This window comes from Thunnus albacares, chromosome 4 (genome assembly GCF_914725855.1).
Source record: "Thunnus albacares chromosome 4, fThuAlb1.1, whole genome shotgun sequence".
In the NCBI taxonomy this organism is placed as follows: domain Eukaryota; kingdom Metazoa; phylum Chordata; class Actinopteri; order Scombriformes; family Scombridae; genus Thunnus; species Thunnus albacares.
The window spans coordinates 33,781,058-33,808,195 of record NC_058109.1 but is presented as its reverse complement, the minus strand read 5'-3'; the positions used below and the strand labels follow the sequence as shown (position 1 = coordinate 33,808,195).

The following is a 27,138-nucleotide window of genomic DNA, read 5'->3' as shown; positions in this document are numbered from 1 at the left end:
CTTTTGAAATAAAGCAAACGCGGAAGTAAGTATCAGTGAACCCTCTCAGTTCCTTCGTGTGCCTTTGAACGTGCCTGTGCGTCATGTCGTCATGTGCCCACCCGCTCCCCCGCCTCTCTCCTTCTCCCCGCGGACAGACTCAACCTCAGACATGGCTCCGTGACCCGACACATGGCAGCTAACAGCCATGAACCAAAAACAACTCACCAAAATCTGACGATGTCTAAATAGCAGCCTTATTCCGGTTTCTTTCGAAATTATTCCACCTCCTGCAGTATCCACGGCTACCAGCCGGCTGTCAGTCTCTGTCAGCGGGAGAGGCGGACTGCTCCCCCCGGTTTACTTTCCTCTAATATTCGCTTTTTTAACAGTCAACATTAAGTTTCCGTCTCTTCTGACATAAGCTCAGCATGGGTGTTCAGGGTTTCCTAGAGTACATTGAGAAGCATTGCGCCAGCGCCGTGGTGCCAGTGGAGCTCCAGAAGCTGGCCCGGGGGAGTATGGTTGGAGGTGGCCGGCAAAGACCCCCTCAGAGCCCCCTGCGGCTGCTGGTGGACGCGGAGAACTGCCTCCACCGGCTCTACGGAGGCTTCTACACCGACTGGGTCAGCGGGGGCCAGTGGAACCACATGCTCGGCTACCTGGCCGCCCTCTCCAAGGCCTGCTTCAGCGGCAACATTGAGCTCCTGGTATGCTTCAATGGCGCCCTGGAGAAAGGCCGTCTTCACGAGTGGGTCAAGCGGCAGGTGAACGACAGGCAGACCGCCCAGCAGATCATGAGCCACGTCCAGAACAAGGGCACCCCACCGCCCAAAGTCTGGTTCCTGCCTCCCGTGTGCATGGCCCACTGTATCCGACTGGCGCTCCTCAGGTTCCGCGTCGGGGTGAGTGAAACCTCGGCCTGGCAGTGCCTGTTGAGCGGAGCCTCTTTGGACTACAGCCCGCAGACATGAGCAGGCTCTGTGGTTAGCCTGCTAGCTGCCCACCATGTCATCACTGCCAACTTCACCCATCAGAAAAGCTGTTTCCACACTGGGCCAAGTTAACCAGGCGGCCTTTATGAGTGTTAGCAGTGGGGTCAGTGGCCTGCTTTGCAAAGCTTAACTCATTCTGTTTCTTGTGAAATGACCTCACAGTATGAATACATGTACTCAACATTATAATTATAATAGTTTGATCATTAATTAAAGGCCAGGTGTTGGCATAGTAGTAACAGACTCATTTAACTGGAGAACTAGAAAGAGAAAGTAGATGTCAGTCACTCTGGAGTCCATCAATAGAAAAAAGATTGGAAACTATTCAGATAATCAGTTCATCGTTTAGATTTTTTTTTTTTAACCGAAAATGCCAAAACAATCACTGCTTCCAGCCTGTCAGATGTGAATATTTGCTGTCTTTCTTAGTCTTCTGTGATAGTAAACTGTATATCTTTGGGTTTGTACTGTTGGCTGGGCAAAACCAGATATAGAAGACGTCAAAATGATAAGACAATTGGCTCTTGAAAATGTAAATAACTGCTAGTTGCAGACCTATATATTACTTCTGTACGTATTCTTCGAAGCACAGACATTCATACATAGGTAACAATTTATTATTACAGCTGTGTTTTACTATATTGTCATTCATTGTCTGTTTATACAGCAGCTCACAGGAGGAGTTGTAGTCGTGTTCTGCTTATAGATGCTAAGTGGACGAGGACAGCAGTAAAGTGTTGTTTTGTTTTTTTTTACCCGAGTATGTACAGTAGTCAAGGATGAAATCACAGTTTGGTGAAATCTCATTCTGCATGCAGTTTAGTTTCTTGACTTGCAGCATTGCAGCTCTATTACCAAACATTGTTGAATGTAAAATCTATGGATGCATGGATCCTCTGTATTGGTATCAGATACCTGATCCACAAACGGGCATCGACTGATTCACATTAAATACAGCTTATTTGTCGATATCTTTAATGAAATAGAGTTTTTGTGCTGTCGGTTACATTCTTTAAATCAGGGTGGTATACAGATTTTAGATCTGGGGAAAAAGAGACCACTGGTGTTGGATGGAGAATCAGGATTGGCAGATGCCCTCAGCTGAAGTATCAGGGAAGTGGAATTGGTGCATCCCTGCAAAAGAATCTATCATTTAGCTCACAGTTACAAGGTATTATCGTCTTGACCATGCAGTGACATGTAACGTGGTAAATTCTGCATATGGTGTCAGTAATAAATGTATATCTTGCAGTATATAGCCTATTATTTGTGTCTCTGTCTCTGAGTATCTAATCAGCTGTGTGAAGTTTACTCAAGCAGAGCAGCTTTATAATCCTGTTTCTGTAGTCTTTGCTGGAGTGTCGATATAAGAGGTTTATTATGAGGCTTTAGCATAAAGTCTTAATTCACGTCTTCTCTTCTCAGGTTGTCCAGAGCATCGAGGACCACCACCTGGAAGTGATAGCCTTATGCAGGGAGAACGGCTTCCACGGCCTGGTGGCCTACGACTCGGACTACGCTCTGTGCAACATCCCGTACTACTTCAGCGCCCACGCACTCAAGCTGAGCCGCAACGGCAAAAGCCTCACCACCAGCCAGTACCTGATGCACGAAGTAGCTCGGCAGCTTGATCTCAACCCAAATCGTTTTGTCATTTTTGCGTCACTTTTAGGTGGGTGCGGCTCTGTGGACACGATGTAAATAGTACTGAGAGTTCAGAGGAGGCTGATCTGACCCAACTGTGTTTTCATGTATGTGCTTTACAGGAAATCACATACTGCCTGATGAAGACTTGGCTGCCTTTCACTGGAGCTTACTCGGTCCAGAGCATCCATTAGCATCTTTGAAGGTAAAAAGTTTCTATGTTGATTTCTTTAAAATCACAGGACTGTTAATTAAAAGTAACAAAAGTACCGTCAGTGAACATCGTTGGTGCATTAGAACATGTCTCCACATGCGTCTTGAGTGACCACCTGTGATGGGATCTCACTTCCCTGCTCTGTATGCAAATAAACACTTACATCATTTGCGTTTGCAAAGACCAAATGTGTTGTTTTTAACTGGTGGGAGGCAGCAATGCACTTCCTGTGCGTAGTCGGCCAGAAATTAAAAGACCTTTTACGTGTGGGCAAAATCAAAACTGTTTTGTTTGGTTGTTGTGGCTTCTTGTTGTTTCGCATTGTAATATGACGCTGTCGGTGCTAGAATGAGTAGTCGGGCTTTTGCAGAAGATGTCACTTGAGTAGGCGGTCCTTCAGTGTGGCCCAGGACACGTTCACGTACACACTGCTAAAAAGAATGTGGCCACATGAAGCCCAGACCACCTCCGAATGTGGTCTGAGCGATCGGATCTCAGTGCGTCTCGGGTGCGTTCACACTTGTGTTCAGAGCCGTCCACAGAACCGCAGGTCAGCGCGTTGTTCGTCAAGTGTATCTCCTGCTAGTGTTTTTATAGGTGAACTACACTGATTTTACACATGAAGGTCAGTTTTCTTATCATGAGCAGTACTACTCAGCCCCTGAAAACAGCTGTGCACTGTCTGTTGTTGCTCTGGAGAGGTTTTGTCAACCAAATTGCCCCTGAGTGATGATGCTTTTGAGTTGCATTATGGGAAATGTAGAATACAGGGTTTTGGCCAGTACAGTACTAAATCATCGAGTATCCTTTTAATAAACACTTGACTGCAGGAACACATCCATGCAACAGGAAATCCATAGATCAGACTATAATCTCTAATCTGTAGTGACGTGTACCGCTTTAAAGCCCCTGAAAACTAAAGTTTAGGGAAAAAAACGTAATTATTATTTATACAGATTTAACTTTCAAAAACTAGTTAATCTGCTTCCTCATGCCTGTGTGTGTGTGTGTGTGTGTGTGTGTGTGTGTGTGTGTGTGTGTGTGTGTGTGTGTGTGTGTGTGTGTGTGTGTGTGTGATCAGATTTGATTGACAGTGCTGGCAACATAAACATACAACACCCCAACTATCAACAGATTCTGATTCAAATATAATTACTAAATCCTGATTGGTGCATGGAAGTATGTGACATCATCTTTTAACCAACTGAGCCCGCCCACTTCAAATGAGTGACAAGTGCACAGAGGAAAAACAAAAATACAGAAATGTGAAATAACCTAAACATACTGAACCTTGGCAGAAATGTGTGTTTCCATGTAGGACAGCTGACTAACAAAATATCTTTTCAGGACCTTTTTTTTTTTAAAAGCTGATTTCATCCCTTCCAGTCTTTACACCAACAGAGGAGGCTTGTTTTGGCATAAAACTTGTCATCACTTTCATTATTAGTCTGTGTTGGTTATTACCGAGCTTCAGTCACACAGTTGACATCAGTTAAGACCGCAGTAGTAGACAGTTTGAGGAAACAGTGTGTAAACTGTTCAGCTGTTAGTTTTCAAATGACTAGCTGTGATTAAACAGAAAGCCTGACTGAAGCTGAACTACCCACCACACTGACACATTACATTCCACTGCTGAATGACTCACACACACACACACACACAAACTACTCACTACTCTTCACCGGTTTCTACTGGTCTTTTTTGCTCACATCAGTGCCACCCGATCAGCCTTTAAACAAATGAAAACAACCAGTAAAATTATGCTCATCATTCTGCCAAATTATCAGGTTTTTATACATTCATTTTAACTGATGGATGTGATGGAATTTAAGAACTGAGTAGCCAGAGGACTGTGGCAATCTAAATAAAGCTATAAAAGCTCAAATTTCAAGGCGCTCTGCTCTGCAGAAACGGTCTCATTCTGCAGCTGCTGTCCCGTGTTGTTTACTTATTAATCTCTCTCAGTGGGTAAGAACTAAAGCAATTAATTTATTCATCCAACCACACCTGCTAAGCCTGGTGTAGCTTTGGTCAGGATGCTCAGTAATATCTGGAAAGCAACAACAGGGCCTGAAAGTAATGAGAGGGCCGCAGAGATTATTTATCCTTGAGGTCCAATAAATGTATTGAATTCTTTTCCCTTCTCAGAGCAAAAGCAATTTTTAAAAATATGTAGAATGTGCATTGTTCACATCCTTGTGTATTGGCTAGCAGTTTCTTCTACTTTTGTCGGTGTCTTTACCGCCACTGACTGAATAGCATGAAACCAATAGCAGGATGTAAATCACGCTGTCGTGTGTGTGATAGAACCAAAACAGAGACCTATAACATAAAAATATTGCTTTATAGCATTAGTAGTGTTCAAAAACTCCACAAGGTACCTTTGAGGATCTGTTGTAGCAGGTGGAAGATAAATCCAAGGTGTGCCAATCACAGGAGGGCATGACAAATAAAGTACTGACCATTTCTCCTAGGAGATTTTTTTATTGTTGGCTGTTACGTGTCCGGATATCTGTCCTGACCTTCAGCTGTAGGGGGGAAGCTCTCATACGGTGATAAAGTAATAAAAGCAGATGACAGATCCTAATAAGAATCTTCAATTCATTACAGAGGCTTTCCTGATGTTTTAGTAGTAAAATTCAAATTGTGTTTCTGATGACGGGACAAAATCAAAAAGCCAGTTTTCACTAGAATACCAGGCTTGCTTTGTACTGTGTTGTCAGCTTCAAAGTGGGAAAGAAAATGAAAATATATTTAATAATCTGGAAATTAGAAGAGAAAACCATAGAATCCTGCACATAGTCCATCACTTTAATAAAACAATGTTTGTTTGTCAAAGGTTTGTCTGTATGAAGCGTGCAGGATATGTTTGGTTTTCTTTTCAAGTCAAGAGTTGTTGATCCTTCACACCTGTCACTCAGACCTTCTGGTGTGTAGAAACTTCGAGAAGAAAGAAATTTCGACAGTGAATAATCTGGAAATTACCAACACATTAACTCTCCTTGTACTGCAATTAAAAACCTCTCTCGTCTCCTCAGCTCATTGATTTTTCTCTGATTTTGACGTGTGGGATACACCCATAGATCAGTCTTAATTGGCTGATAGATTTTCATTATAAACGGGTCATCGGTGATTGGCCGTGCTCTCAGAAGCTGAGGGATGTGTGATGGGGATGTAGAGATAAGTTTTCAGGAAGATAAAACGGTCTAATGCATGTTTCATGGTTCAAACATCCTCAAGGAAAACATGATAAATATATTGATCCAATCTGTGACATATTGGCACCTGGTTGGAGCAGCACTGACATGTGACTTTCTGCTAAAAACAGAACCGCGCTGGAGATTTATGTTGCAAACGCAGCGTTGTAAACAGCAGCAGGACCTTTCTGTTCACACTATTTATACTATTTGAAATCATCCCAATAAACTCGACAGCTGTGACCTCAGGGTATTATCATTCCTCAGGTGCGTGCCCACCAGCTTGTGCTCCCACCATGTGATGTTGTAATCAAGGCCGTGGCTGACTACGTCCGCAACATCCAAGACATCACTGACCTGGAGGCCATCGCTAAAGACATCTTCAAGCATTCACAGGTATGAGGAGCAACAGCTGGACTGATGTGTCAGGGTGACTTTGGCTCTTTATTAAAACGTGGGACAGTCACTGTTGTTGTTGTCTTGGAGAGATGATGGATATTACGCAGGATGTTTTGATCACATATTTTTTTGTTGAAATAATCAGTAACAGGCTGCTAGTGTGCAGCTGATTTTCACACTTTTACCAGCTGACCTATTTTCAGGTTGTTAAACATTTCAGTGAATTGAATGAATGTGTGACAGTGGTGCAGCAGTAAAACAACTTGAAGGGATTAAAACATAATTATTATTTACAATGATCTTTGTTGAAAAGCAGGAATTACATTTGTAGCAGCTCTTTTACTGGACTGTAGTCAATATTTGACCACATTTTCATGATACAATCACAAGTAGCTTTTAAACACTGACAAACCAGTTCTATCAGCTAATACACATCAATGATAAGTGAAGAATGGTTTTGCATGGATATTGAATCATTTTCATGCTATATTTTGTTGAACCAACTATTGATCCATTGAACAATTATTGGATGGATTGCCATGAACTGATGCAAAGACTTTGCCATGAAATTTTGGTTCACACATTCATGTTCCCCACAGGATGAATTGTAATAACTTCCATAATTCCTTAACTTTTTATCTAGTGTCATGTTTTGGTCAAAATTTCAATTTGTCCAATTTGTGTTCATGACTAAACACCTGCAAAACTAATGATATTCCCATCAGCCTCAGATGATAGCATGCTAACATGCTAAACTAAATGGTAAACATTAGAATCAGCGTGTTAGCATTGTCAGTGTGAGCATGTTAGCATAATGAATGCGGTTAGCAACCACCAGTTCTAAAAACCAAAAATACCTGTGATAGACCAGTGGTTGGAAACCAAAGGGATTTACTTTTATTCACAGAACTTTCTGGAAAAGGACATTTTATAAATGTAGTGCTTTAAAAGTGTCGTTAGCTTCATTTCTAGCTAACATCAAGCTTTTAGGCAATCGCAGCATTTTGCAGAAAATGCAAAACACTGAGCAGAATCCAACTGAAATCTTTGATTCTACAATGTGAATGAACACAATCATATCATGAAGCGGTTATGACATTAGTGGAGAACACAAAATATACAAATGAACATGTACAGCAGTGTAGGATCAATGTAAACAGTGAAAAAGTGAACAAGATGAAAGAAATAATACCAATATACAAAGTTTTTACTTGCCGTTTATTTGAAGCTGCATTTTTGCTCCTTTGGCCGTTTTGTTGACGTCACCAAATATACAGTCAAAAGACATCATGGAAGTGAAGACTGTGGCCTCAGACTCAACAGAGGATCATGAGTCATGAAGGTGTTGCTCTGAATTGGAGAAAAGCTGATAACGTGGCCTCAACACACTGTTCAGTGTATATTCATGAATTATACTGTGTCAGAGTCAACATTTCCTCTTCTCATTTCTAATTTGACTGTATATTGTTTTATCAGTCAAAGAATAGCATCCTAAAAATAGTTTGAAGAAGAAAACAGTGTGTACTGGAACAGAATAATACTGGCGGAAAAGTTCATTACCAGCATAAAGCCCATAAAGTGAGGATGGAAAGGTTATATTTGAGTATGTACACTACTGAGTCATTATCTAGTTATTCATTATCTAACCACCATATTTACCTGAAGTGTTCTTTTCTATTGTGGACAAATAGTGAACCTATTCTCTGACTGTGCTGTTGTTATTTCTTCTCTCAGTCTTGCACTGATGACAAAGTCATTCGCTTCAAGAAGGCAGTGGAGTTCTACTCAGCCGCCAGCAGACCCCTTCACTTCCCTCCACACTTAGGTGGGTGTGTCTCGAATGACGCTGCACGGTAGGTGTGGTGTTGAATACTGTTGGTTAGAGTTTATCTGCAGCAGGTGGAACAGTTGGTATGTAAAACATGCAAAAAAAAAAGGTTAAGAGGAACAGATGATATGAAAAAAGGACCAGTCCAGCTAGGGAACCATGTCGCATGTCCCTCTTTATACCTTTGGCACCAAAAACGCCACATGGTATGAATGGATCAGAGGAGAACACTCATTCTAAACCCACATACATGTTTTCACTTATTTTACCTGATTAGACCTTTTCTGTGACTGTGTGGGCTCTTCACATCTTTATCTGTCTTAAGCTCCTTTGGGACAGGATTACTATCACAAGGTGAGGCGGGGAAAGAAATATACACCATACTCCTCAGTAATTTACCACATTTCTGGACGATATCTTAACCTTGAGGGCATGACAGGACATTCAGCAAGACAAAAGCCTCCCCGGGGGGGGGGGGGGACACAGGAGAGTTGATGGTTAAACAAAGATACTGTGTGAGGTCGAAAATCATGCTCCTTCTCTGAGTCATACCTCAGTCAAACCCGAACACACAGATATGAAACACATAGATATCATTCAGTGTGACTTACACTTACCGAGGATATCAGTATCTCCCATGTCCATCACCAGTAAACCTTCATGAATCCACTTAGAGAAGAAAGGAGGCTGAGAATCATCATATTTGTACATTTTCTTCAGTATCAAAGTCATCAGTGATACTTGTCTGTACATGGACAGCTACACCGCAAACAGGAACTGTTAAAAGGTAACTCGGCAGACTTTTAATAGCATCAATATGCTAACATTTAAACAAATATTAGCTAAAAATGGGAGTCAAACAAGAGTAGTGGTATCTACCTGTAGCTGACATTACAACAGCACATTTAATGAGTTTTTATGGGGTTTTGCTCTCCTGAGGTTTTTTTTCACACAAAAAATAACGAACTCTATCTGTTTTTGTTCCTTTTTATGTGTGTCACAGTCAGACCAAAACACATGCGAGTGCCTGCTGCAGTGCCACAACACGCATCCCCAAAAACGCTCAACATTCCACAGGTGCCGTCGCCTGGAAAACCCGGGGTAAGACCGCGATATATACGCTCCGTCCAACCGCGATCTACCATAGGCGCTTCAGTAGAACTTCACACGTTTGCGTTTTTTTTTCCCCCCCTTCCCTCTCTCTCTCTCAGGTCCAGCACTCGTACCCGGAGCCACTGGCGGAGCGCAGTCTGGCTCTGGACTCAGCAGCGAAAAGCGTCCCAGAACAGAACAGCTTCAGCAACATTCCTCACGAAGGGAAGCACACACCGCTCTACGAGAGGTCCTCTCCTATCAACCCGGGCCAGGCCGGCAGCCCCGACCATACAGAGGCCGCTTTCTTCGCCTCCTCCACATCCTCCTCCTCAGAGAACGAGGAGAGCTCAGCCACGACTGCCAAGTGAGTACAGCACAGCCTATTCTCTCTGTTACTGTCTCCATTCATGGAGAAGCTCCGTATCTGGGAGATCAGTCTGTCATTTCCTTTTCTCTCAGCCTGCACTCTCTCTTACTGGTTGTATTTTGTCTCAAGATATAACCACGTGTGAGGGGACTTGTTGCAATAAACATGTAGCTAGTCGGTCACACAGATGATGATCAGTGAGGCATGTTGACCCTGCCAAAAGTGATTGATATGTATGTTGTTCTAGTCATGTTAGTGACTGTAAGGGAGGATGGGAACAAAACGGAAACACCGCTCATTCTGAAAACACACCAGAGGACCTGGAGGACCAAACAAAAGTGAGTCCCATCATCAGGAACAGCACACATCAGACCTGATGATCAGAAACCGAGCAGGTCACTAAACCTCTCTCTGTCCTCAGGCTGACCTCTGCGTGACATCTGCTGTGAGCCCAGCATCACAAGCTGGAGGTCTCCACAGCCTGAATACCCACATCCCCTCCCTGCTCTCCATGCCCACCAGGAACCACATGGACATCACCATCCCACCTTTGCCTGACGTGGCCCCAGAGGTCCTGCGGGTGGCAGAGCACAGACACAAGAAGGGCCTTATGTACCCGTACATCTACCACGTTCTCACCAAGGTCAGGCAGTCGCTTTCACACATAGTTCGGTGTCCTTCTGCTCATACGTTAACATTTGTACCAATGTCACTATCATTAAAAATTCATTCCAAGAAAGCACAAACATTCACATGTGTAGGTAAAGGTGATGCAGGGCGTACACAGTCACCATACGTGTGTGTGTGGAATCTGTGGTGAGTTGTTTGTGGCGTTGTTTAGGTAACAGTGTGTCTTTGCAGGGAGAGATTAAGCTTTCTGTCACCATTGAAGATGAAGCTAACAAAGACCTGCCTTCAGCAGTGCAGCTGTTTCGGCCTATCCGTCAATATGTTTACGGAGTTCTCTTCAGCTTGGCCGAGGCCAGGAAGAAGGCTGAGAGACTCGCCATGAGGAAGAACTGCCTCCCTGAATGTGAGTCATGTGGTCAGAAAGCTCCTTTTACGTCTCTGTGTCACCTGTAGGAAATCACAAGTAGGAAATCACAAGTAGGAAATCACAAGCCCAAAAGTCTCATTGGTGCATCTTTTTGGTCCTACTTTTAGACCTAGAGGTAAAGGCATTTTACCAATTTTCTTAACTTAGAAAATGACTAACTATGTAAGATGAATCCATCATAATTAACACTAAACGATGGTCACACACAGACACTAAACACTGAACAATCACAGATATTTTGAAAAATATCTCTAAGTCTTTAAAGTCCGTCAGAGGACTGAGGGTCTCTAACTTTATCACAGCTTCATTTTTCCACATATGGTCTTTTTTTTTTTTTTTGACTGACCTTTTTTGGGATGCAAAAGAAAGCACATGCTCTCTGCAAAAACTGCAGATCACACAGCGAGAGGGAAAATGCAGCTGATGCATCCGTCACAAGCAGCTACTTTCTGCAGTAATAAATCAAACTTTCCTCGCACAGAAAATGTGGAGATTAATTTATTTTCATACCAAAAAATATTTTTTTATGGACTGAAGAATCTCCACAGCAACTTAAGATCATCTCTTTCACAATACATATGTGATCGTAGAAGGCGGAAGAAGACGCACACACTTAATCTCTCTGCATGTTTAACTGATGGTGCTGCAGCTAACATCATTCAGATCAGCGCTGCGCCGTGTTGAAGGTGATACTGGAACGTTACAGGTCCGACTTAGTTAGATTGCTGTCGTGACTAAATGACTCGGACACTTATTCAGAAACGAAACCTCAAATGTTAAAGAAGAACTCCACAGATTTTACACATCAGCGTGTGTTTCCAGGCGTTGGGGAGTAATACTGCATATGTGAAAAAAGTGTGTGATATCAGATAAATTGCCTCAAGTGATGTCACTTGAGTCAGCACCGGTTGGGTCTGAAGACTACTACTACTTTTATTTTACTGTCCATCATGAGTCTGACATTGTTATATCAGTGCAATGCTAAATCAGTGGACTAGTCCTTTAAATTACCATCACATTTACTTAATGCATGCCTGAAACAGGCTCTAGATGATTGACTATACACATAAAACCTACACATACAAAATAATGCTATATTATGCATTTCAAATGTTATTACTGTTTAATATTCCAATAGGCAAATATCAGAAAAACTGCAATACATCATCATTAAATTTATTTTTAGTCTTATATAAATACTAACATCGACGTGTTTGAATCCTTTATTCCTCCCTCAGACACACATGTCATGGTCAAAGAGTGGGCCGCCTACAAAGGCAAGTCTCCCCACACTCCAGAGCTGGTGGAGGCTCTGCCCTTCAGGGAGTGGACCTGCCCCAACCTGAAGAAGCTGTGGTTGGGGAAGGCCGTGGAGGACAAGAACCGCAGGATGAGGGCTTTTCTGGCCTGCATGCGCTCCGACACTCCGGCTATGCTGAACCCTGCCAACGTCCCCACGCCCCTCCTGGTGCTGTGCTGCGTGCTGCGGTGAGTAAAGAACTGCCTGAACTACACAGACACAGACTGTAACCTGACACGCAGATGATGTAGATTCCACTGTTTCATGAAGTGAGTCCAGTGTGAAAAAAGTGTGAACTAGAAAGGGAGTGAGGATTTCTTTTTAAAGACAGTGTCGATCAGTCTCTTGATATCTGTAACACTGTTAACCTTCTGTGTTTTGCTTCAGGTTTATGTTACATTGGCCAGGACTAAGAATATTGCGTCGTAACGAACTTGACGCTTTCCTAGCCCAAGCACTTTCTCCTAAACTTTATGAGCCTGACCAGCTGCAGGAACTGAAGGTGACTTTGTAGTGATTTTTTGTATGAGGAGTGTCCAAGAAACGCACACAAGTCATGAATGTCCCGACCAGAATCCTCAACCCTGTCATTGAACTGCTCCTAATGAGAGAATTGGCTGAGCGTCGCTAGATTCCATGCTGTCATGTTTCTGTGGACACTCGTCATATCCTGAAGACAAAAAACAACCTGCTTGACAAAACAACAAGTTTTGTACGAGCATGTTGTTACTGAAGCCGTAGCTTTGCTACTTAAAAGATGGATTTATTTTTTTTTGTAGAGCTTTGGAGTGACTTTGAGGGGTTCTCGTGTCCACGTGTGGATGGTTTATCAACTCCATGTCTCGCACCGAGTTGTAAAGACACTGGAGATCTTGTTTAGACTCAGTGGAAGGTGAAGAGGAGGAGAGAGAGAGAGAGAGAGAGTGTAAACCATCCACACGAGCTGTGCGCTTTGGTCCTCGTGTTGTGTCTGTGTGTAGCTCTGTCAGCCTGTCTTGCTCTCCGCTGTGCCAGAACATCCAGGTTGTGTCTGCTGGCTTTCTGTGTTGGCTGGATTAGGATGTGTACTGCTGTATTTGGGCAGCCGGGAGTGAATGGGGCTGCTTACGCTTGCTCTGTGCTTAGCTTTGCACTTCATTAATCTGAATGCTCAGTGGGGCTGTTAGAGGAACACGGTGTTGTTTTTTTTTTTTGTTTTTTTTCTTTCTTTTAATGAGATCATTTTCTAAATCTGGATATTTTTCTCCGACAGATCGACAACCTGGACTCTCGAGGAGTCCAGCTCGCCGCTCTGTTCATGAGCGGAGTGGACATGGCTCTGTTTGCCAACGACGCGTGCGGACAGCCGATTCCCTGGGAGCACTGCTGCCCGTGGATGTTCTTCGACGGCAAGCTGCTTCAGAGTAAACTCATCAGGGCCAACAGGGAGAAGGCCCAGCTCATTGACCTCTGTGATGGTCAGGTAGCCTCATCGTCAACACCCACCAGTCTGAAAAGCACAACCCTCAGTATGCTTCAAACAAACCATGTCGTCCAACAGCATCAGAAGGCCAAAGTCTTAATAGTTTTTCTTGAACGGCCTCAGGTCAAGGCTGGGGGCGGGGGGAAGCTTTCTTTCCTCAAAGACTTTAATGTCGTTGCACACAGAAAGTGACAGAAGAAGCTGAGAAAAGAATGAAAAAAAGAGGCCAAGAGAGAAGAAGTTGTTAGACAATCTGACAAGCACTTAGTTTGAAGCATACTGAGGCCTTCTCATCTGATTTCACATGAATCATATTGAACAGATGGTTATTCACCACTTCAACAGTCCAACTATCTGCACGTCTTGAAAAGTCGTAAAACACACAGAGTTCAGATCTTTCAAAAAAAGGCGGTAGAAGGTTAAAAAGTCTTTAAGTTTCATTGACAGAGGTCTTGACTGGTATTATTAGTTTGTCAGTGAGGCTGCAGGAAGCTGCTTTTAACCGTTTTTAGCGAAGTTGCAGTCAGACAGTCACTGCTGCTGCTACAGGTAGCTCACACCACTCATCAGGCTCCAGGTCACAGTAATTAATGAAATGACTAGGTGACTGATATAAATTCATGCACTTGATAATAATTGTAGGCCTTATCGTCATACGTTGGCCTGTATGGTGTTAGATAGCATTCAGAGTGGTAAAAAGTCTAACGTTTAATGAGTTGAACACTCACATATTTTTCATTGATCGACATTGTTGCTGAAAAACTTAATGGATTCATTGAGTAGTCATCAACAAAAAATTAATGGATAAATATTTTGATTATTAGCTGTTTAAGTAATTTATTAAGCATAAAAGGCAAACAGTAATTGACTCATTTCAGACTTCTCATGAGCATTTTTACTATTTCTTATACTTTAGATTAGATTGAACAATCAATCCATTAATTATATCGTAAGCTTTACAATAATAAATAAATAAAAATAATCACTAGTACACATTAATTACAGTTTCTTCATTAGTGCTATTAAAAAAAAAAAAGAAAAAAAGATTCCAGCTTCTCAAATGTGAATATTTTTTGCTTTCTTTAGTCTCTATGACAGTAAACTTAATGTGTCTTTGGGTTTTGGACAAAACAAGACATTTGAGGACATCATCTTGGGCTTTGGGAAACAGTGGTCGACACGTTTCACCATTTTCTGACATGTTATAGACTAAACAAATAATTGATTAATCAACAAAATATTCAACAGATGAACCGATAATTAAAATAATGGTTAGTTGCAGCCCTAAAATTCATTAATTAAGTCAGGGCGGCAGCTGGCTCAGTTTTTGGCGCCACAGTTATGCCTAGCCCTCCATAGAGATGACTCCTTTTTTTAAAAATTTAAATTAAATTAATTAAATTAGTTTTTATCATTTACCACAGGTGGATAACAGAAGTATGCCAGAAGTATTTGCTGAATAACAACACAAACAGCACAATAAATAAATAAGAGTGTGTGTGTGTGTGTGTAGGGGGGGAGGGGAAGGATACCAGTCATGATAGGCAGTGTTGAGCAAGCACATTGTGGGTTATTTTGAGTTGTCATACTGGGGCTGAGAAGATCTGAGTGAGTGAGGAGAGAGAGAGAGAGAGAGAGAGAGAGAGAGAGCTCTGGATGAACTGCAGGAAAGGAGAGCAGGTGTTATGGGATCAGATTGTCCTTTGGTGTTGATGTGAGCTTTTCTAGGTTTGAGTGGTCTAATAACAGATTGAGCTAATAGTTGATTAATAATTTCATTGTCTGTCCAATTGAGTGATATGGTTTTCTTGGCCACGGTTAATGCTATTAAAATGAAAGTTTGGAGATGTTGTGGTAATCTAAGTGAGGAGAGATGGAAGGGAAGAGGGGGGGATGCTGAGGTTGAGGATCTCAGACAGCTCTCCCATGACCTCTGACCAAAACCGCCTAACTGGTATGCAGAGCCACCATGCGTGGAAGTGGTTGTCTAATGCAGTTAAACAGTGTGTGCAGGTGTTGCTGTCTGTGAAGCCCATCAGGTACATTTTGCGAGTGGTGATGTGTACTCTCTGCAGGACCTTGTATTGTATTAGCTGCAACAATAATAGAAATATGACTAATAATAATAATAGCAGGCATGAGCGTCAAGCAGGACCACAGTAACACAGGATCCTCAACCACGACCCATAGAAGCTCGCAATCCATAAAAAGGGGGGTCCAGGACCATGATCCATCGGGACTGTCCGTCACTGAAAAGGTGCCCCAGGCTGGTTTCTCCTCTCTGTTTGGGTGCAGGGAAGTTTATGGGTTCCTTATTGATTTTAAACACAGGGTTATTCCAGATAACGGTGAGAGCAGAAGGAGATGGTTTAAAGTTAAGTATGTCATTTGCTTTCCACCGGGCACTGAAAGTGATATTTATGGTGTTAAATTTGAAGCAGTTGTGGGTTTGACTGGTTTCTCTATGAATGCAATATGCTGAATGGGGAGATTCTTACAGATGGTCTGTTCAGTATCAAGCCAGGCAGAATTAGAGTTGTTTGTCCAGTGTTGGATATACTGAAGCTGGTGGCAGAGGAAGTAGTGGTAAAAATTTGGTGCATCAAGCCCCGCCATATTGTTTGGGTTTTTTGAGTACGGTTATTTTGATCCTGGGCCTTTTGCCTTTCCAGTAAAATGCACTGACTATTGAATTTAGGGAGGAGAACCAGCCCAGGGGTGGATGAACAAGGGTCATGGCAAGTAGTTTATTTTGGAAGTGGTGTTGGAAATGTGGCCAATTAAAGAGGGTGGGAGTTTATTCCATCTATCTATCCAAGTCTTTTTTGATGCCCTGTAGTAACGGGGTAAAACTGAGTTTGAATATATCATTTGGGTTTGTTGAGACATGTATCCCAAGGTATTTAATGGGTTGAGTTGTGTGGTTACAGGGTAGGTCGCCAACCTCCGCACCCTAGTCTAAATGGTTTAGAGGCAGAATCTCGGACTTAGACCAGTTCATGGAGTAGCCAGAAACCCTGTCAGAGCTGTTCATCAGACTGTGGATTGACGGGAGGGTGGTTGAGGGCTTTGTTAGATAGACAAGATGTCATTGGCATATAGACAGATTTTACGAAGGTGTGAATGGGTTTTAATGTATGAAATGCTGTTATTCCAAGTGGCGAGTGGTTCTATGAAAAGTGCAAAAAGTATTGGTGATAATGGTGATACATCTACTAGTATCTCTGTTTAGGTTGAACGATCTAGATAATTGTCAATTGGTGATTACAGATGCTGAAGGTCTTTATATAAAATCTTAATCCAGTTGATGAAGTAGGAGCCAAAGTCAAAATGGTTTAAGGAGGTGGAGAGAAAAGGCCAGCCTACCCTGTCAAACACCTTTTTCAGCATCTAGAGTTCAAGTAATGGCAGGATGTTTAATCTCTGTATCAGTTTTGGTTTTATCTAGATAAATTATGTTGAATAGTCTTCTCATATTTTCTGAGGAATGTCTCCCTTTGATGAAACCAGTCTGATCCAGGTGCACAAGTGATGAAATTCCAGTCTTAATGCCAAAACTTTGCTTATAATTTTAACATCAGTGTTTATTAAAGATATAGAGCTGTAGTTGGAGCACTGTGTAATCAGGGCAGTATTCATATGGTGGGGAATTTTAAAACTATGGAGGATATCGGAGATCATTTTGAAAAATAAGGCTGAGATAAGGGACCAGAGATGTTTATAAAATTCCATAGAGATGATTCCACTGAGGCATGCTGAGTTCAGGTATCAAAGAGTAACAGTCTGATTGGTGCAGACCTAAGCAGGAGCGCGCAGCCTGGATGATACTGATCTATATCCACAGCCGCTGTAAAATGTGACAGGAATATGTAAGTGAATAGAACAGGCTGACCCGAAGATTACATTTACACCCGGCCGAGAACGATCACAATCCAGATGTGGTCTGGATGATCCAATGACATTCTGATTAAAATGCGTTTGTCTGCATTTACACCTGCATCACCAGGCATTATTATCCAGATAAGACATCCTGATGCACATATTAAAACCTACCGTAAATGAGGTCTTTATCAGACAAATACATTAACCGATGAAGCACACTGGGTTATACCTCATTTAAAAGCTCTTCCTGCATTTTCTGTTAATCTTTTGTATCTCAGCTAATGAATCATGTTTCCACCAGTATTTAGCTTTCAAATGTCAACAAGTAGAACTAAGGCAAGGTGAATAATGGTTTAATTCCATAAAAATATGATCAAACAACTCTTATTATTATTATTATGCTGGAACATTTCCTTGTCTACCAGGGCCTTGCCCACAGCTGAGCAAATGCACCAGTCTGTTCAATAAATAAGAGACACTTAAACGCTGCCGATAGTCTGATATTGATCAGACGTCTTCTAACTGCTGATTTTAGATTGATAACAGCACTGACTTAACTTGAGTTTTTTGTGTTGAGCCACAATTGTAAAGATCCAATACAGTGATGTTTCCTCTCACACTGAGACAGATAAACATTAGAGATAGGCAGAATTAAAAGATCGCACCTGTTCCATCTGAAAAATAGCAGAAATGTCCAGTCTTACAGTAGCGTTAGCTGTTAACCTGCAGTGGTTTTGATCAGTTTCTCTCTGTTTAGGCTGAGCTGGTCGCCAAGGTGGAGAAGATGCGTCAGAGCATCCTGGAAGGTCTCAACTTTGTTCGTCCACCTCATCCTCCTCCATTCCCACCACCACCGCCTCCACCCCCTCACGGGATGCCTTTCTACCCCCCTACGAGCTCCTTTTACCCGCCCCCGCCCCCTATGATGCCACCTCAGGGGAGAACCAGGGTGATGCCGGGTGAGTACAGCTGTAAATGGTACTAGACCATTTAATTTTATATGTGATCTTAAAATAATTTGTCTTAAAATCATTTCATACATTCCACTAGTTTAAAATTTGACATTTCTAACCAAACCCTGCATAAATTGGTGGGAAAGGTTTTGTATTTGTGTCTTAAATCAGGTACCAAGATGTGAACATGGGGTGTTCTCAAACTTGTTAAGTCTGGTTCAATCAGGTTTGTTTTAGGCAGATCTGAACACAGCCATTGTACTCAGTGCAGACCAAAACAAGCTCATAGGCACCCTTTAGATGGAGTGATCTTGGTCCGCTCACAGATGAATTCTAGAGTAATTAATTTTTGGTGGGAACATGATCCGACCTTCATCTGCCCTGACCACAAACCTGCCAGTTTAAGCTCAACTTCTCCAGTAGCCAAGTGCACTTTGCATGCTGGGATGCAGATGAAAGAACTAAACAGTTCAGTTCCCTTAATGAAAGTCCTTTAATAGGTATAAAAAAAGTCTTCAATGTAATTTACAAATGTCTTGAATGCCTTTTCTTGCCTGCTATAGACAGTCACATTAGTTCAGGTTTTTTGTACGTGGTTGTCAGGAGACCGGTGCTGCAGGAAGCTGTTTAATTGTTTTTTGTGGAGTTTCAGTCAGCACCATTAGGAATTATTGGTACAGCTGAGTGATCTAAATTCATGTACTTAATATATAACTGAAGGCCAGTTGTCCCTACAGTTTGTTATTCTGTGACCAGTATGACTGTGAATCAGGTATTAAATAGTACTCTATGTGGTACTAAAAAGGTCTTAAAAAGCAAACCGAATATAGGTTTGAAAACACCTTATATCACCTTGTATTATGTATGATTATATATGATAAGAGAGTGGTGTAATACCATAGATGCACAGTCACTGATTATCATTTGTAACTGTTTGCTCTTCCTCTTTTTATGAGGTCTCCAAGGAATCCCATCACAGGGCGGAAAGCTGGAGATCGCTGGCACTGTGGTGGGTCAGTGGGCCGGTACCCGACGCAGCCGAGGAAGAGGAGGCTTCCCTGTCCAGGTGGTGTCTGTCGGTGGACCAAATAGAGGGTGAGTACAGAAAGAAGATATGATGTACTTTATCTGTTATATCTATTACTGTTTAGTTGTACTTGTAACGTGGACTTGTTTCCGTTTTCCCGCAGTCGTCCGAGAGGAGTGATCTCCACGCCCGTCATTCGAACGTTTGGTCGGGGAGGCAGGTACCATGCACGGGTCTTCAAGAGTCAGGGAGTGTACCTGGTAAGTTTGCGATGAATCATTCTTTACATGAGGGGAAAAAAAGTAGGACTTCACAATACAGATATAATGATTCATACTTTCAGTTCATTACACACAGATTGTGTGTGCAAATTTGACCTGATTTTCATGTTACTAAATCTGCCAACGTCTATATTTAAAAGCTACAGAAACAGAAATCTGAAGGGGAAAATGTGTGTACATTTGCCTTTTTAAATCTGTTTGAAATTGTGTGCATGTTGAATACTCCTACACATGTACTCCGTCAGTGAACTATTTTTGAACCCCTCCTCTGAGTATCGGTACGTGAGGAAATGTTATGTGTCATGTGTGTGAGTACAAATGTCAAATGCTGCAGTTATGACCGGGCTGCGGTGTTTGTCACCTGATCAGTAAATTTCTAGATTTTTCCCTGAAGGTGGTGCTCATAGAAAGATAACAGGGTCACCCAAAACATAAGGATTCATGTATTAGGAACCAGGAATATCCACAAGTGATGTCATGTCAGTGTTGTGATGTGCAGATGAAGGAGGAGGAAGTGCACATATAGTAGCGCTGAAGCCTTCTTGTATTTCTTTCAACAATACAGAATAATCATATCAGTTGTTGTTATGCTTCAACATAGACTGAATGTCCTTTACAAAGATCAAAATACATCTGTTGCTCTTTTCACTGTGTAATTACAGCGCAACAACAGTATACACAACCATTGTTTGAACTTTCAGCATGGGATGAGACGGAGCTAAACAGCCTCTCAGCAGGTCTTTGTGCTGGTTAAAAACCCCCGCTAATTAACTTCTACATTGCCCTTCGGTATTTCTGTTTGTCACCAGGACTTTCAGCCCACATCTGTCTTTTGTCCGTGTTGCGCATGATTTTTTTTAAGAAGAATCCACACAGTCACTGTTGCAGTGTAATTGTGTTATTTGGCAACACTTTCAAATCCTTTTTTGTCTCCTTTTGTACCAGAATAAGCCTGCTTATAAACCTGCTCATACATCTGGACACGATGCAGTGAAGGAGAGAAAGAAGCCCAAGCCGGAAGAGAAGAAATCCTCCCCCGCGCCGTGCGACGGCTCAGCCGCCGAGAACGGCGTAGAGGACAAAGAGCCAGACCAGCTGAACGGAGATAAAGAGGAACACACGGCTCTCATCCAACCTGAAAGTGCCTTTAGCTGTGACTCCAAGACGTGCAATACTAATCCTCACTTAAATGCACTAAATGTAGACAGCGGCTGCCATAGAGATGAAGGTCTGGAGGCCGCTGTCTCAAAAGAAGAGTAAGCCTATTTTTCTAGAGAGGGTGAAGGATGAAAGATGGAACAGGATTAGGAATATCTGGAAATTTGGAAAGCCTACAGTAAATGTACATTTTTCCTCTCAGACAGAGAAAGGAGATGAAATTCGGATCCCTCTCAGCAAACACAAGCGTATGAGATATATGACACATGCTAGTTTAAGGAGTCGCTCGCTCCCTCGTCACCGAGATTTCTACATGTTTATGAAATGGTACTTTTCCTTCCATCAGAATATTAAAGCTTCATGAAATATTTTAGTTGTTATAGGTTGATACTCTTCAAGTAGTTGGCATCATGTATTAGCCATAGTACGGTTATCAGTTTTGTGTTGTCACGGTAACTGCTTGACGAAAACCAAACTTTATAAAGAGAATAAGTCAAAACGCAAATTTTCCACCTCAAGTCATCGATCTCTGTTTGGTTCGTACTCAAGCAGCTATTTCATTAGTTCAGCCACATTAGTTCAGACGAGCTCCAGACAATTTCAGTCATTTAGCTGTAAGTAACATTTCAAGAAAATCAGACTCGAAAAAACATCTCGTCAAATCCCGATACTCCTGGGTTTCTTGATTCAAACGGAGAGGCTGTAGTATTACCGCTTCAACAAAAACCTTCTGCATGGTTCGCAGTTGAACAGGTGTGTAATTATTATGCATGTTGTCCTTTTTCTTTCATCCTTTACGAGTACTGTGCCCATTTGCAAATTTTAAGAAATTGCTAATATCAGTGATAGCCCATAAAAGGTGTTAACTGTTAGTAACAGATTTGTTCTGACCTTGAAATTTTTTGTGATATTGACCTCTGTTGCATTTAATTAAAAAAAAAAAACATGTTATCTAGCCACTTTGAAATAGTGTATTCATACTATATTGTTCTCTGTTGCTGTTTTCTGCATTAGTCAAATATCCGAAGAAGAAAAAAAAAAAAACATAAAAAGCTTTAATCAGATTCACCCCCTTTTTTTTTTCGTGCTCCACCTTCCGATTAAGACTTTAGCCGTCACACAGTGATCAGTTTTGAGATTTTACTTCTGTGTTGTTTTTACACTCATTCTACTTCTACACCATCATTTAACATTTCCACATAATTCTCCTGAAGCTTTTCATCTTTCATTAGTGATCAGAAAAATGGTGTATTCCCCCCCCAGTCCCCCCCCCCCCCCCTGCAAAAGCTAAATAGGTTACTTTCTATGTAAGTTGATCAGAGTTTTCTTCCTAACTCGTGGATTGTAAAAGAATGAACTGCTGTTGGGTTTGGTTGAATGTTGACGGATTGTGGTGTGGTGTATTTGAAGGCAACTTGGCTACAATGCTTAATAAAACTATATTCTTTTAGTACAAGTTATTGGTTGTTTGTTTATTTATCCCGTCATTCAGTAACAGCATGTAGGCATTAATATTTCACATTTTTCCCGCTCACTGACATATTGCATATTTAAATCCCTGCATGCATTTTTAAAGGCAGCAGAGTGATTAAATCTGCTCTAAATGCAAACAGGCAAAATTAGGAAATTATGACTTTTAAGGTTTCAATTCAATTGAGTTTGCTCTGTTGTCATGGAGATGGATCTGCTGGGGGAAAAAAAGGTGCTATGGATTAAATAATGGTTACTAAAATTGCATGTGACCATCCATCAGCATCATAATTGGTAAAACTGATGAAGACTGATATGGTTGAAAGCTAGTAAGTGGACCTTGAGTTGGGATTGTATTGTCAACCAGCTACCAGCTATAAATCTTTACACACGTTAATTGACACAGTGGTCTGTAATATTAAACTAATACAAATTAAATGACATTTTATTAAAGGAAAAATCATTTCTGAAAAGTTAATGTCATTTTTAGGTAAAGGTCATTTTTATTTTTAATTTACAGGACTCAACAATGCAGTATAATATGTATGATATGGACAAAGCATAAAGTAATAGTTTGTTTACATGGCGATTAATCTCAAAATGATGATCCAGGTCATAGTTTACCCGCCTCTAAATTACCATTACATCACTGCATATGTGAATAAAAGATACTTGATGTTATAAACTGATGGGTGTAAGTAAACTTTGACCTGCAGACCTATTATCAACACAAACACAGTTAATTCCATTTTCTTCAAAGCCGTCTTTCCACATTTCTCCAGATGAGCCACAAGTTTTCTTCAACTAATTCATTAGCTGATTGAAAAATCTGTCAAATTCTTTCTGCTGTACTATTGTGTCTCTGCGAATGAACGCAGTCACGCAGAAGGATCTTTTGAAATCTAGAGCTCTTTAAAGACCAAAGCGTGTTTGTGAATATCATTGTGAAGCTACAGGTGTGAGAGATCAGTTTTCAGTAATGAATAATACTCAATCCTCTATACAGGGCTGTAGCCAGGATTTTAGAAACAGTGAGGTGATGAGTGCACCGGCAGCACCCCTCCCACCTAAGACATTTTTGACCAGACTTTAAAAAAAAAAAAAAACAAGACAACACAAAACACAAAAGTCTTGTGTTTTATTCATTAAAGTAACTGCAGAATTATATTTTATGTATATATTATCTCCCTGTATCATGGTCTAAAAGGTGTTTTAGAGACTTCCCAGCACTGCCAGGTGTCTTATGCCATCCTATCTGATTTACATTTATTAAGTTGTTTCCTTTTTTTGTCAGACACAAACAGTAAACATTTAATTAATCAGAATCTTAAAAAACCCAACATGTGTATAATTGTATAATAAGCCCCTAAATGTTCATGAACTGTTCCCGGTGTCACCCTGCCCCTATAAAAAGATTATTAAAAAACGACAAAGACTGTCTCATAATATTTGACAAAAATGAATTGCTTCTGTAATTACATATTGTAAGTAATTGTTTCTTAATGTAATAAATAATGCTATGCCTGGTTATATAATATATTATTGTATTGTATTATTATGTTGCACTTTTTTTAAAATCTCAATTTGGTTATATATTATGAATTGTAACAAGTAAGAATTATATAATAGCTAAAGAATTACGTACATCTGCACTTAGCTGATGGTAAGTTGTTTTTTTTTCATTTTATTTTTCATCAGCTAATAATAGAAAGCTTGTGTTTGGTGACATTACGTGTTGGATGGAGTCTGCTGCATTCAAATGTGCAGTGAGAAAAAACACAATCCTGATAGCTGTAAATATTGATCCGGACACTCATTCATCTGATTGAGCTTGGCTCATTTAAACCTTGCTCCCTGACGTAACTTTCATCTTTATTTATTTAATGTATTTATTTACGTATTTATAAATTTTTTATTATCTATTTTTTTTATTATTTATTTATTTGATGTATTATATTATTTGTTTATGTATTTATTTATTTGATGTATTATATGATTATTTATTTATTTTTATTATTTATTTATCTATTTTTTATTTATTTATTTATTTGTTTATTTATTTATTTCGCAGTGACATCGAGGCTACATCTTCTCGTGGCTGCTAACATGAGCGCCTCGGTGCCGTACAGTCACCAGGGGGCATGCACATAGTAATAATAATAATAATGCATTTCAGGAAAGCCTGCTACGACGAGCCTCCATCGTTTCCACCGCTCCGTATGAACGCCAGCACGGCCGTGGTGTGATGGAGATGTGCGTTTAGGTTCATGTGTCCGGCGGGACTGCCCCTGGCTTTTTTTCTGGGGAAGATCATATTGGAGCATATTGTTTGCAGGACGTTGTTCCTCCTGCAGCCCCCCCAGTCTATCCCGACGTAGTTGTGAATTGAACATGGCGACTGTACCAGTATATTGCATCTGCAGATTACCTTACGACGTGACCCAGTTTATGATCGAGTGCGATGCTTGCAAGGACTGGTTCCACGGCAGGTAAGGCCAGATTGTTCACCGAGGTGTTTTTTGTGGCGGTTTGCATTTGTGGAAAACAAACAAAAATGGCGAGGTCTCGGTGCGTTTGACAGCTTTGTGGCTCTCCGTCGCCCGTCTACATCTGAAGAGAGGCCGCTTGGAGAAGAAGAAGAAGGCGGAGTTAAATATAGCCGACCGGGGTTGTGACATTTTTTCGCGAATAACACAAAACAGATTCCCCTTTTAAACATGTTTATAGAGTGATTTCGGTGCGGGCTTCGTCTATTAATTGTAATGAACGGGCATTTAACATCCCGCATAGCCCCAAACTAACCCCTTACCGCTTAACGAGCGGCGGCAGCGGGGGAAGCCTCGGCACACTCGCTGCTCATTTGTCTCTCATTCCCCCTCTTCCTAGCCGCGGTCTGGCTGATATTTCGCGTATATTGTCAGTAAATGTCTTCACATCGTAACCGTTCTCGTGGCTTTCACCGGGTGTTTTTTTACACAGCACGGTTGAAAATCACGACCCGAGTCTGAGCTCAGCCCCGCTCAGCCTTCCTGCCAGGCAGCAGCTATGGCTGACAATAGCCCGTGTTGGATGTCCTTAAGCTGTAGCGGGGAAAGAATACAATTATTAACATTCAGTGAGCTGGTTTGTGTTGTACTTTCAGCTATAGCTAATGGCTGTTTTGTTTAACCGGGATTAAACGTAGACGTTATCGTCCACCGGCGCTCATCACTTTCCCCGCCGTACATAAGCTGTAATGATCTCCGCCAAATCCCCGTTATCATCATGTTACATTTCCCTCCTGTTATCATCATGTTACATTTCCCTCCTGTTGTTATCATCATGTTATATTTCCTGTTATCATCATGTTATATTTCCCTCCTGTAGTTATCATCATGTTATATTTCCTGTTATCATCGTATTTCCCTCCTGTTGTTGGAGTTGTCCCTGCACTCGTCTTTGTTTTTGGCATGTTTCACGCTGTTCGGCTGCACTCTGGATGTCTTCTTGGGGACAGATCATTTTGTTAATCGTGTTTGGTTTGGTGAACAAGCCCTTCAGAGCAACCAACAGTATTTACGCGCCTGAACGTTAACCCTTTAATGCTCCCCCCCCTGGTTGCCTGGGCTGTATGGAGCCTCATCACATTATGTAGTGCTGAATTAAATGCTGGGGATAAGCCATGACCTCCAGTCACGCATCAGCCTAAACCAAACAACCGACAATATGTAAAAAAAGAACCGTCATATATTCTCTTCTTCTCTAACATCAGCTTGCTGCTCCTTACTGTGTCGTACAATAGGAAATTCTATGAATTTAAATCTTAAAGGTTTGCCCCCTTTTAAAAATTGAGAAACTATTTTGTAAAGAGAAAGTATGTTAAAGTGGATTTGCTCATAAGTTCCTGCTTACAACAAAATACAATGATTCAGGCTCCTGAGCTGGACCACCGTAAAGGGACTAATAGTGTGGATTAAATCAAATTGCAAATTTTAACTAATTACAGGAGCAAGTTAAGTGAGACTCGGTGTGAAATTTGACATCAGAATGAGCTGATAAAGAAATAACAGATAAATAACAGCATTATTAAAGCTGTGTGTAATATTTGAATGCACCAACATTATATTATGTTATCGCGGGAACAATATCTACCATACTCGATACAGAGATGTAGCCAGCTCACAGTATGTTATGGTACTATTGGTCCTATATGTCATTAGCTTACTTATGATAACTTACATTGTGTCATCAGATGATGTTGTGTAGTGGCAACATGAAAAGAAAGGACTGAACTCTGGGTAATCCTTCATACAGTATGATGTACATGAGATCAGCTATCCTCTGCTGTCATGAGCTGGAGATATTTGTCTTGAAAGTGGCAAAGGGTTGCACTTTATGGTACACTGTTATCTGTAATACACATCCATTTGGCAAGAGGAAGTAATTACTGGAAATTATATTGCCAAGCTGTAAACTACCAGGTGGATAATCTTGTGTGTTGTATGGAACCAGAGCGGGTATGTTGATGATTAGATTAGCTACTTATAATGAGGTGTAATAACACTAGTGGTAACACCACATGTGCGTTGCATGGTTAGTGAGTGTGTAGCACTCGTGTTAAGTCAATTCATAGTTAAAGTAAAAGATATTTTGGGAAATACGATTATTTGCTGTCATAGAGAGCCAGATGAGAACACTGGTATCACTTTCTGTGTGCGTCCAGTGTAAACATAGTTAGACGTGTTCACAAAAATGGGGAAACACCTAACCCAGCTCCATCATAACTGAAAAACTACACTTTTTTACTTACACCTCACAACATGATAGCTAGCAGGCTACTCGCCAATACAG

At 41.3% G+C, this 27,138-nt stretch overlaps 2 protein-coding genes and 1 long non-coding RNA gene across 6 annotated transcripts in view; 2 read left to right on the top strand and 1 right to left on the bottom strand.

Moving 5' to 3' along the window:
- The first annotated feature begins 119 nt into the window (after window positions 1–119).
- On the top strand, window positions 120–22,298 carry LOC122980764 (constitutive coactivator of PPAR-gamma-like protein 1). Of its 3 annotated transcripts, none has more exons than XM_044349086.1 (17): window positions 121–884; window positions 2,400–2,646; window positions 2,741–2,823; window positions 6,297–6,425; window positions 8,163–8,253; window positions 9,260–9,357; window positions 9,468–9,715; window positions 9,966–10,056; window positions 10,140–10,361; window positions 10,580–10,751; window positions 12,014–12,263; window positions 12,463–12,577; window positions 13,328–13,537; window positions 18,177–18,378; window positions 19,329–19,467; window positions 19,563–19,659; window positions 20,626–22,298. In XM_044349086.1, exons 1-17 carry the CDS (start codon window positions 411–413, stop codon window positions 20,938–20,940), a joined length of 3,183 nt encoding a protein of 1,060 aa, XP_044205021.1. In that variant the 5' UTR covers window positions 121–410; the 3' UTR covers window positions 20,941–22,298. The 3 variants fall into 3 exon arrangements, with proteins under 3 accessions (XP_044205023.1, XP_044205021.1, XP_044205022.1); XM_044349087.1 differs by lacking the exon at window positions 121–884 and adding an exon at window positions 894–1,077; XM_044349088.1 differs by lacking the exons at window positions 12,463–12,577; window positions 18,177–18,378; window positions 19,329–19,467; window positions 19,563–19,659; window positions 20,626–22,298 and having other exon boundaries at window positions 120–884; window positions 13,328–13,466.
- Window positions 19,524–26,232, bottom strand: LOC122980767. Its single transcript, XR_006403081.1, has 2 exons — window positions 24,737–26,232; window positions 19,524–19,680 (listed from the first exon to the last, which is right to left on the bottom strand). It is a non-coding gene; the product is annotated as an uncharacterized LOC122980767 (long non-coding RNA).
- The window catches only part of phf2 (PHD finger protein 2), a 43,275-nt gene continuing 40,570 nt past the window's right edge, over window positions 24,434–27,138 (top strand). The window contains exon 1 of one of the 2 annotated variants that reach the window (XM_044349085.1): window positions 24,434–24,797. In XM_044349085.1, the coding sequence (XP_044205020.1) occupies window positions 24,700–24,797 (98 nt within the window). In that variant the 5' untranslated portion in view covers window positions 24,434–24,699. The remainder of the gene's footprint in view (window positions 24,798–27,138) is intronic. The other variant, XM_044349084.1, reaches the window with a different exon arrangement.

Coding starts and splice junctions, on each gene's coding strand:
- LOC122980764 (XM_044349086.1), top strand. CDS start 411: ATGGGTGTTCAGGGTTTCCTAGAGTACATTGAGAAGCATTGCGCCAGC. Junction 10,362..10,579: donor TCTACCACGTTCTCACCAAG/GTCAGGCAGTCG, acceptor GTGTCTTTGCAG/GGAGAGATTAAGCTTTCTGT. Junction 13,538..18,176: donor TTGACCTCTGTGATGGTCAG/GTAGCCTCATCG, acceptor CTCTCTGTTTAG/GCTGAGCTGGTCGCCAAGGT.